Consider the following 11393-nt stretch of genomic DNA (forward strand, 5'->3'; position numbering starts at 1 on the left):
ATATGCTGTGCTTGTGCTTAGTCACTCAGTCGTGTCCGACTGTTTGCGACCCCATGGACTGTAGCCCGCCAGGCTCCTCTGTCCATGGAATTTTCCAGGCAAGAACACTGAAGTGGATTGCCATTCCCTTCTCCAGGGGATCTTCCCGACTCAGAAACTGAACTTGGGTCTCCTGCATTGCAGGCAGATTCTCTACCATCTGAACCACTATGAGGGAAAGAAAAGGAATAAAAATTGCAATTGTCCAGGCAATTCATCCACAGAATTTGCCTGTTTAATAATAGGTAACTAATGCAAACATTACTCATTTTTATTGTGCAGACATACCTGGTGACCTCAGTTTTCCTTGCATCTTGACTTAAGTAAATATGAGTTTGGTCTTATTTTAATACACTTGTAGTTCTCCTAAATTACTCAATAACTCAGTTGGGCTGTTCTTTCAGGACAGTACCCAGGCAGTGTCACTGTTTGCTTCCATAGGCTCTGTTACTCTCTCTTTCTCTGTCTTTCTGGCTCAGAGAAAAGATTCAACTTTGTCCAGTAAATAGACTGAGCAGAATGTGGGAGCAGGAAGGTTGTAACTCACCTATCTCTGCAGCCGCTGCTGCTGCCACCTCTTATATTGCTGTCTAGGCTTCAGGTGGGACGGGCACCAGAGTAAGTGAATCATCTCCAGCCAAATTGCCTTCATGGCTTTGTTAATGAGTGTGATTATTTGTATTTCCAGGCAAAGGGACCAGAGGGAAGCTCTGGCAGTAGGGAAGCCAGCAAAACCTATCAGGATATTTTCCTTCCCCTTTCTGACCTCCCTTGTCAAGAGACCACATTAGCCATTGTTGTTAAAAACAGTAAGGAGGGAATCCTAACAGCTCCCACTGTGTCTTCTTGACGATAGGGGGAGCCATATCCAACATGTACAGCATCATGGCTGCTCGCTTCAAGTACTTCCCGGAAGTTAAGACCAAGGGTATGGCGGCTGTGCCCAAGCTTGTCCTCTTCACCTCAGAACACGTGAGTTGAGTGCACTTGCTCATGGACTGTGGTGTTTTCCAAGGACCTCTCTAACATCTAATGACCAGCTTCTGTTTGTTGCAGAGTCACTATTCCATAAAGAAAGCTGGGGCTGCACTTGGCTTTGGAACCGACAATGTGATTTTGATAAAGTGCAATGAAAGGTAGGCAGGGGAGAGTGAATATTAGCTTCTTGATGTATTAAATGTGCTCATCTGTTAAATTTGTTTTATTGTGCTTAAGAACTGACTCAGTACAGTGTGCCAAGCTGCTAATGGTCTGTTGAAAATATCCGATTAAATTACTTTTTGCTGCTGCTGAAGTTTTTTTCCATGTGCAATCTCATTGATTTTTCATTTTAATTTCTCTCCTTTTATTATAATTACAGGGGGAAGATAATTCCAGCTGATTTAGAGACAAAAATTCTTGAAGCCAAGCAAAAGGTATGTACTCTATGATGTATCTAAATTCTGGTGAATACAGATTTTTTAAAAATAATCTTCTTTCTGCCTCTGACAATAAAAGTCTTTGATGATATGAGATAATTTTATTGTGTTTCTAAAATTCTGTTTTCAGATGTTTGCTTGTTTTTAGCTTGTGTGATGACTTGGCTTTAAAGCTGTGTCTACAAAGTATCAAATTTTTTATTTTGAAAAATGAAAAATTCAGTCATTAATCTACTGGTTCTATATTCATTGTGCAAATGATTAGCGTGATGTACTTCAATAAATCCATTATCCAAGTCTCACAAAGATACAACCTAATTGATGTTTTTTTTTAACTTGCTACTTTTAGGTATAATTTCATTTTAACAAATATTATTTAAGGTTAGGATTCTATTTAGCAAATTGCTTCTATGCTCTGGCAGATGGCCCATGATACTTGGTGAATTCAGCCTCAATAAGTTCTATTAAACAGAAAAATCACACAGAACAGATATATCACAAGGCACTGCCAGGCAGCTGTCAGGCCATTCACCAACTCTTAGTGGTTTTGGTTACATTCTTGAACCTCTTTCTCTAACTGTGGTCGCTTGCCTGCGTCTCAGCAGAGGAAACAGAAATGTCGCGAGGACTGAGCAAAGGGAGAGGAGTATCTCCTAGGATTCATGGACTTTCCCAAGCCTATGAGCTCTATTACTCTGCTCTCTCATTTATTTCTTGTTCACACCAAAAGTTTACTGTGTCTGCCCTTAGGGAAATAGTGCATAGATCTGTTTCCAATAACCAGACAATGCTTCCATATTATTATTACATCAATACACTTAGAACAGCACAGCTTCTGAAATGTAGGTATTGTCCAGATGGCATTCAGATACCCGCCATCACTCCAGACACTTATTACTTTTTCTTGCTTTATTGTTTGCCATAGAACATGTCACTCTTAAACATACTATTTGTTTTTCTTATTTAAATTTGTTGATTGTCAGTCACTCACCATTAGAGTGCAGACTCCACGAAGACAGAATTGTTTGTCTTTTGTGCTCACCGCTGTGTTCCCATCATCCTCAACAGGGCCTGGCACATGAATATCACTGAAAATATTGGTTGAATAAATGAGGGAATGAGTGAACCCATCAACAGAGAGTAGTCCCATATATAATATCAGATACACACCAGCTTAGCCGATCTCTGTTGGAAATGAATGCTACTGCAGTTCGTGTGTGGAAAGGAGGAAGGTTAGAAAGACTAATCAGCCTGTCCTTCTTATAGGGTTATGTCCCTCTGTACGTCAATGCAACTGCTGGCACCACTGTTTATGGCGCTTTTGATCCGATACAGGAGATTGCAGATATATGTGAGAAATACAACCTTTGGCTGCATGTCGATGTAAGTGCTGTAACTCAGAGTGGCCTGGGCCCTTTGAGGGGTGGAAGCTTTATGATTTTCCTCCAGCTTCTCCCATAGCCTCTCTTCCCACCACATTTCTTTCGTCCCCAGCAGGCTGTTCATGACAGGCATACACCCAGGCCCGTCTGTGCCCTGGGGCTTATTCAGTCCTTCCTGGCCAATTGCTGTCTTCTGTGGTTCAACCTACAAGTTCAGCTCTATCACTTTCCCATAAAGCTTCTGTCTGAACAAATGGCTATAGAGTAAAATACAACTGATTTCAAAGGGGAAAAAATGTAAGATACAATGTATAGAAACTGGCCATGAATCTGAATATGGACACTCAGCTATCTGCCTTCAGTCCAACCATCTATGACACTTTTCTTAAAAAGAAAGGAACGAAAAGAAAAGACAGGCATATCTGGTACATGTAGGAAAAATAAGGCTGTATATGGAAGGTGTTATCAATTAAGAGACTTTGTTCCATTTCCTAGGAACATACGAGGTAGATTTCACATGTATGACTGGGTGTGCTTTTTTCTCTTTCTCTCTTCATTCTCTCATGGGTTTAACTTCAAGTGGACAGTGGGGTGATCTGCTCTGATATTGGACAAGTGATTACAAAGTCTGTTCCTATGTCACATGGTTTCCCAAGTTATTTGATCAACATGCATCAGGGAACCCACAAAAATGTCCTGCTCTTGAAGTAGCAGTTGCGGAAAATCCAAGCCCACCAGAGCTGCTGCCTTCAGAGGTTTTCAGAAGCCCTTAGAGTTCTACTCTGGGTAGACTCAGATGGCAACCTCTAGTCCTGTGTGTTCCCGCTCCCAGAGCCCCCCAGGGGGTCATCTCAAGTGTCCCTGGCTTTCTAGACTGCTTTAGGCCTTGGATCTCAGCTCCACAGGCTCAGCCCATTTATCTGTATTACTTGCACGGCAACCCTGACATTAATCTGGAGGAACTTTTGAAGAAGATGTGATAAATGATGAGTAATTACAACTGCCCTTGGTGGAACAAGCTGTGTGGGTTCTGTTTGTCAGAGGAGCTCATGTTTTTCACCATTTACATTCTTCATGTTTTGCTAGAGGTGTGGTGTGACCTGGCTCAGACTCCTCAGTGTTGCTCAGGGTCCCTTTCCGTCTCTTTTCTCTGTTCTCACAGGCTGCCTGGGGTGGTGGGCTGCTCATGTCCCAGAAGCACCGCCATAAACTCAGTGGCATCGAGAGGTAAGGGCTGAGCACAGGGCCTCCTCCATCCAGGCCATGCAACACGTGGTGTTTTGAGTCCACTGATGTGTCTGCCCTGATTCCCAACATCTTATTCAGTTTAAGCTCACTTTTCTTCAGCTGGCACTTACTGAGCACTTACTGTATGCCAGGCACTGGAGAATCAAAGATGATGGATTTCCTAGTCAAATGAGTTTTCGCCTCAATGAGCTCACAGTTTGGTAAAAGAGAAAGACAAACAAAGAGTTACCACACCCTGTGATAAGCTCAACAGCAGATTGATTGCAAGGTGCCTGAGCAGGCGAGAAGAGAGACTTACCAGTGTGGGCATTTGGAGGCTAATTGAGAGTTTGTCGAGGGCACATGAAGGGGTGCTGATTTAGCTCGTTCTTCCTTCTCACTAAGCTTACATTTCCCACTAAACTGAGGAAAGGGCAGGACACTCAGCATGCTTTACTTACTTATTTTCTTATTTATCATTCACATTCGGGTGTTCCGAGCCAAATATGATTTTGACCTGACTCCTAAATATTGATCTGAAATGAACTCACATAGATTCATTGATTCATTCAGCAACTATTTACTGAGCACCTGTCATGAACCAGGTACCTGTCTTCAGCCCAAGCACCGGGCACCCTTCTAAAAATATGTACCTGGCACATGTAAAAAAAAAACAGGGCAATATATGGAAGGTGGTGTCAACTAAAAGATTTCCCCTCCCGAATCTTCCTGTCCAGTGGACTAGATGTTCATAAACAAAGAGATGTTTCATCTGCCAAGGTGTGCTATTTTAGATAGGATAGTCAGAGGCCCTTTAGGGTGGTAGCATTTCAGCAGATCCTAGGATAAATGGAGATAGAAAGACAGATACAAGGTAAAATGTCCCAGGTGGTGGGAAGGGCAAATGCAAAGGCCCTGAAGAAGGATGTTCATGGCAAGTTGGAGGAAGGATCATTATCGAGGCCGTTGTGGTTGAAGCAATGTGAGCGCAGCAAGAGCAGATGAGGGTGGAGAGGTGGACCGGCAGAAGGCGTCAGGGAGGCTCTCCGGTGGGTCAAGTGTTCTTACCTCTCCTGTGCCTCTCCCCCTGCCTTTCAGCTTTGAGAGGCCGATATCTGAGTGAGTGGGTGAAGCATAACTTGCTGAAGCACAGTTATATGAGCCTTAACTTGGAGGACAAGATCTTATATGTAGAAGGTCCAGTCCAACTGTACTTTAAATTTCTCAGGCAATTTCCATTTTCCATCTGTGAATCAAGGGAAAACTTGAAACATTTTCCACTAGACTTTTTCTTTTCTAACATTTTAAAGCACATATGTCTTCTGAAAGAAACTGAATCTACATCATATGTTACTACTTTCCACTTGTAGCACCAAAGAATGATTTACTTCAGTCCTTTAGGACATTCAAAAAATTTTCAGATATTTTGTGAAGTCTGTGTATAATTGTTTAATGGTTCAGTGCATGATAACTGTGAGAAAATGGATTAAATTCACTACCTTGTAAAATATGACTTGACACTGATGCTTTTTAATGAGATAACATTGAGTCAACTTACAACTTTTCATAAGTCTCTTTCATAAAGATTTTCTTTGTTCATGTGGTGGAAGGTACTTCAAGCCTTTCTTCTCTTTGAACAACAGTATAGACTCTATCGGACACGACTGAAGTGACTTAGCAGCAGCATAGACTCTATAGTCAAGTATACACTAAATTGTTTTCCCTCTATTGGACCTAAGCAAGATGAAGAGGTTAAAAATTCACAGCAGGAATTTAGCTCCAGGGAGAGCAGAGGCAGTATAATTCCAAGCCAATTGCTATGTCTGGAGAAAACATTCTTCACAGGTATTAAAGCACAGAGCCCAGCTGTAGGCTAGGCCATTGGGAAGGAGTTACCCAAGTTTTAATCATCATACATTACACTTGTTTGTTTCTATAATGTCCTAGCTAGTGCGCTCCTTAACCATTTAATTGTGTCTGACGGAGTGATGTGGTTGCTAGGAGACCATGCTTGTTAAACTACCATTGCAGACTAAACAGGCAAGATTATGTTTATTTAGCATTTAAACAATGCTACTAAGTAGTCAAAGTCTAGAATTGTCCAGCTGATCCTTGCTTCTATGTATCAGTCTTAATACTACCTTTTAAGCAAGTAGGTCAGCATCACCAGTCCGATTTATAAGAAAAGGAAGGCAGAAAGAACCTGAGTCTGCTGCCTAGAGGGAGGCAGTCTAGTAGAGAGGTTATGAACAGTAGATTGACAGTTAGACTCCCTGAATGTGAATCTTGACTCCAGCACTTCCCAGCTGTGTGACTTTGGGTGATGTATTGAACCCTCTCGTGCCTCACTCTCTCCATCTAAAATAGAGGTGACAATAGTCCCTATATGATAAGAGTTGTAAAACTTAAGTATTTCAGGCATGGTTATTAGCATTATATTTACTAACTCATTTTACTAACTTTATTCAATTCCTTGAGGTAGATATTATTCTCCCCACTTTACAGTCAGGAAAGTTGAGATACAAAAGAGCTGTGTAACTTACCCAAACCAGCAAATGTCAGAGCCAGGTTTCAGACTTGGGTAATCTGGCTTCAAAGCTTGAGTTCATAACCATGACACCACACTGATAAAATGCCTGTAATGCTTTTGGAATACTGTTGCTGCTGCTGCTAAGTCATTTCAGTCGTGTCCGACTCTGTGTGACCCCATAGACGGCAGCCCACCAGGCTCCTCCATCCATGGGATTTTCTAGGCACATAATAAATGCTCTTCATAAATGTTAGCTAGTATTAATAGCAGTTTTTTAGAAAAGGCAGTCTTCAACTTAGTACCCTGAGACTGCCCACAAAGTATTTATTTACCACTTATTGGTCAGTTTAGGGGCTTCCCTTGTGGCTCAGCTGGTAAAGAATCTGCCTGCAATGCAGGAGACCTGGGTTCAATCCCTGGGTTGGGAAGATCCCCTGGAGAAGGGAAAGGCTACCCATTCCAGTCTTAGGTCAGTTTAGGGGACTAGGCATTGAAAACATGCGTTGACTTGAGTTGTGGGAGATGATGGTTTCCTCAAGTGGAGAGTTGCCGCTTGTTGACCCCTGCACCTTCTCCTCAGAGTATCATGTGCTTCTTTCAGGGCCAACTCTGTCACCTGGAACCCTCACAAGATGATGGGTGTGCTGCTGCAGTGCTCTGCCATTCTCGTAAAGGAAAAGGTCTGTCCTTCCCCCAGAGATGAGCTAGTGGCTTGCACACGTTTTAGAAGACACGAGACGGGGAAAGCTTGGAGGTCTTCTTACAGTACTTGGAACTCACAAGGCTGACAGCCTGGCTAGGCCTGCCACGGCTGTTGTTTCCCTTCTGTGTCTATTAGGCTTCAGCTAACCCAGCACCTCCCCTTGGCTCTTGCTCTGCACTATTCCTTCTTCCTTGTTCAATGCTCAAGGCCCTGCCAGTGGAGGAAACTACAAGGGCATTATTTCATTTGACAGTCCTTCTCTCAAAAGTGAGAGTGATTGGCTGAGCTGCCACCTCTCACCTTAGGATGAAAAGAGGTGGCAGAAACATACTTCAGGTTCTGAGCATGAGTCTGTGGCCCCAAGAGCTGAAACAAATTACTCAGAATCACAACTACAAATGTCAACTGAGGGCAACAAGGAATGTTGACCAAAAAGCTCTGTGAGTTAGTAGCCTATTCTCTTCTTTAAGAATCTAATAATGGAACCCTGACCTGGAGAGCTTTGTTCCTTCAGTAAAACTTTTGCACGCTGAAGCATTCACAAAAGCCTGTCTCCATCCTGTGGCAGCCACAAATGCAGATGCTACTTACTCCACTCCTAATTAAAGTGCCTGTTAACTTTATAGATGATCTGGGAAAGGACTGGAACACCTTTTAAAGGGCACTTTGGGGAGGAAAATTCTTCTACACATGAGACTGTCCCATTCTCTATAGGAAGTGTATATCTCCAACTCCTGCCAACTGAATGCCATAGCACTTCCCAGTCTGTGAAATAACCCAAAACAGTCACACACATTTCCAAATGCCCCTTAGAGGGACAATAAGGTGGGCCTCATGGTTGGCATCTGAGACAAAAGATAATTTTCCAAGTAGAGTGACAGAGAAGAGGCAAATGTTCTTCCAAGGGTGGTTTTAGAGAAGGACATCAGGGCAAGTGCAAGTCCTTGTGAGATATTAGAAGAAAGGTTGTATGTGACCCCAAGTCCAACGTGCTTTGTTTTCAAGCCATCCACACTTCTGTCCTGAGAATACAGATTTCCATGTGTTGATTTCCATGGCAGGGTATCCTCCAAGGATGCAACCAGATGTGTGCGGGATACCTCTTCCAGCCGGACAAGCAGTATGATGTCTCCTATGACACTGGGGACAAGGCCATTCAGTGTGGCCGCCACGTAGACATCTTCAAGTTCTGGCTGATGTGGAAAGCAAAGGTACGAAGAATGGCCTTCAGGAAATAGAGCAGAAGTGTAATTTGCACAGGCTGGCTGGCAAAAGAGAGGCAAAGCTGTATCACGATAATTCATAATTTGTGTAATCAATATCTAGATAATTGAGTTAACTGTATTTTCTTTGCTTATGAATGAAATAACTTTATCCCTTATGTCAAATTCTGTTTCCATTCAGTCTCAATTTGAATTAGCATGACATTTTCTTTAACTTTCTCTCATAAGCACTAAAAATTTTGCCAAGATAAGGGCTTCCACAGCAATTCTTAGGGATACTGAAATTATTTAGTGCAGATGTAGAGAAACAGATAAAGATAAAATCACTGCATTTTTCTGTGCAGAACCCTGAGTTCTTTTATGAGGTCTTGAACCATGGGATGTATATGTGTAAAGTTTTAAGTTCTGTGTAAAGAGGGTTCTTTTATACCCTCTTCTGGAAAATGCATACTTGATTCTAAGAAATCCTAAACTGAGGCATGCTGTGTCTGCATTCATCAATCTTTTAGGTTGCTTTTCTATGTCTAGAAGAAAAAAACCAAGCTATTTGGAATTTCCCTCAAATTCTGGATGAGGAAAAGGAATACTATGTGACTATTTGTTTCAAAAGTATTTTTATGCAGTCAAATAAAGGCAATTTTGATTTCACAGCTTTAGATCACCACCATCATTTTTCTTTATCTACTGTAAATTAATTTTAATAAGTTTCAAGATTAGGTCTACTAATACCAAAACAACAAGGTTTTCTAGCCAAACATTTAGTCAAATGTTCTTCTGTAGGAAGAATTTGATGGTAAAATTATTAGTGTTTTTCCTCACTAGGTCATTTTGTCTTAATATAGAAATAGTTTGAATTTGATTTCTACCACAAAGTAATCACAGGTATTTTAGGCATATAAATAGCCATGAATTGCAAGAAGAGAAAGAGCCCTATGATTCAGAAATATAATAACCACATGGCCTGTCTCAGTAATTTGTGCCTTGGTTTTGCCTAACAATAACCCCTTGAACCATCTGCCGGAAGTTTGGCTCACAGTGAATTGGTTACCAAGGTGGGGTCCTGGTGTGGGCTTCATTCTCAAGAGGAAAGCAGACTGGCCCAGGCACATGCTCAGCGATCACTGCTTTGCCAGTGTTGGACTTGGCCCAGGTGCATTAGCAACCCACAGGCCTCGTGCATCTGCTCTCCTTGTTGACACCGACCCACTCAACGCCCCCCGTGCTGCTGTCACTAATCAGCCGTGCTGGCTTTGGAAACTCATGCTCAGTCAGTTTGTCAATACTTGGAGCTCCTGCCGTCTCAGGGCATGTCCTAAGACCAGCGCTTCCCCTTCTGCCTGCCTGCCTGCCTGTCACCACAAAGGGGTAAGGTGATGTTATGTGGAGGGTAGCCTGCCTGGGAGTGAGGGGGATGTGTTTGGTCAGGACTTTCTTCTGGGGAAGGTAGGTTCCAAAGTACTATTTCTCCAACTCTCCGAAGAACCAGTCGGGGTTTTTTTAACCTGTCATAGACCAATACCATAAAGATGAATTGCTAGAAAAATGAAATAGAAAGCCATACGAAATATAAATATCAATTTTAAAAATGAGATTCAGTAGACATAAAATTACTCTGTCAAACGGCCATAGAAGTTTCTTATTGCTCAATCTCAGTTTCTCAACTCATCTCATCATGGATTGGTTACAGTGTGTGTCCGTAGACAGTTTGGGTAGCAGTAGCCTAAAGCAAACCAAAAGTGGGCTCAGGCTGTGAATTACTAGCAAGAATCTAAAAGCCCTGTTGAGGATAACTGCCCAGAGACTAGAATGCCTTCAAAAGAGATTTGGCACATGTTATCACATACAGAGCTGTGAGAAAGCCATACACATTCAATGAGATGGTTCTTGGTAACCATCTCCAAGAATACTCTTCTGTATATTTCTGATAGATAAAGACAGCAAAACCTTCTCAAAGCCATCACAGGGAAATGAAACTTCTCACCAACAAATACAACTTTCTTTCTTTCTTTTTTTTTTTTTAAAAAAAAACAGGGTACAGTGGGCTTTGAAAATCAGATCAACAAATGCTTGGAACTGGCTGAATACCTCTATGCCAAGATTAAAAACAGAGAAGAATTTGAGATGGTTTTTGATGGTGAGGTAAGCTGTCCTCCTGGACTAGATTTATTGAATATCTGATGAGGGAAGCTTCTGAAGCTGTAGTGTCCCACATTATCAGAAGCTGCTTCTGAATTTTCATTCTATGCACTTCTCATTTATGTCCCTCTGTGTTCACAAATGTTTCTTCCAGTAGCATTGGGACAACTTTTCCCCTTCGCCTCTTCCAGAAAAGTGCAGTTCTCAGCCAGCCCTTCATAGACAAGAGGTCTTTCCTTGGCAGGTCTGAATCCTGGAACTTATTGTGGTGTTGTACCTCCATGAGAAAGTGTTCTTCAGTTCCAAGAAGCTCATGGGATGGGTGTACCAATCCCATACCCTGTCTCCCAAGACTGGTCCTAAAATGAAGTACTTTACATAGATTCATTATGAGGATAGCAAGATAAAATTGTCTCTGTCCTGAGTTCAGATCCACACTGCACACAGTAAGGTGCTTGTCATTCTGGTGTTGGCTGAGTGCCTGCTGTGTGTCTTGCCCCAGACTGGGAGCTTGGTTGTAGAGTAGTGACCAAAACAGGTACCATCTCTCACCTATTAGAGCTCACAGCTGAATAAAGAAAGCTGGAATAGGAGCCAGTGCTGAATAGAAGGAATTACACTCATAATCCAGTGTAATAAAACACTGCCTGCATTCAACTCAGTCTATTTATCAGGCACCTAAACTACTAGTAACACTCTGGAGAGTCGCCAAATGAACAGGAAAGAGCCCTAAGC

General features: G+C 42.2%; 1 protein-coding gene across 5 annotated transcripts in view; it reads left to right on the top strand.

Annotated features, from left to right (window-relative positions):
* GAD1 (glutamate decarboxylase 1) overlaps positions 1-11393 on the top strand; it is a 37029-nt gene that overhangs the window by 23294 nt on the left and 2342 nt on the right. For 3 of the 5 annotated variants that reach the window (XM_055398394.2, XM_088842590.1, XM_088842605.1), the window contains 8 exons: positions 896-1011; positions 1096-1175; positions 1400-1454; positions 2724-2840; positions 4002-4066; positions 7198-7276; positions 8361-8510; positions 10554-10661. In XM_055398394.2, coding sequence (XP_055254369.2) covers positions 896-1011; positions 1096-1175; positions 1400-1454; positions 2724-2840; positions 4002-4066; positions 7198-7276; positions 8361-8510; positions 10554-10661 — 770 coding nt within the window. The remainder of the gene's footprint in view (positions 1-895; positions 1012-1095; positions 1176-1399; positions 1455-2723; positions 2841-4001; positions 4067-7197; positions 7277-8360; positions 8511-10553; positions 10662-11393) is intronic. The other 2 variants (XM_088842593.1, XM_088842601.1) reach the window with 2 other exon arrangements.

The sequence above is a fragment of the Moschus berezovskii genome, chromosome 2 (genome assembly GCF_049115385.1).
Source record: "Moschus berezovskii isolate FMDL1 chromosome 2, NW_MosBer_1.0, whole genome shotgun sequence".
NCBI classification, from domain to species: Eukaryota; Metazoa; Chordata; class Mammalia; order Artiodactyla; family Moschidae; genus Moschus; species Moschus berezovskii.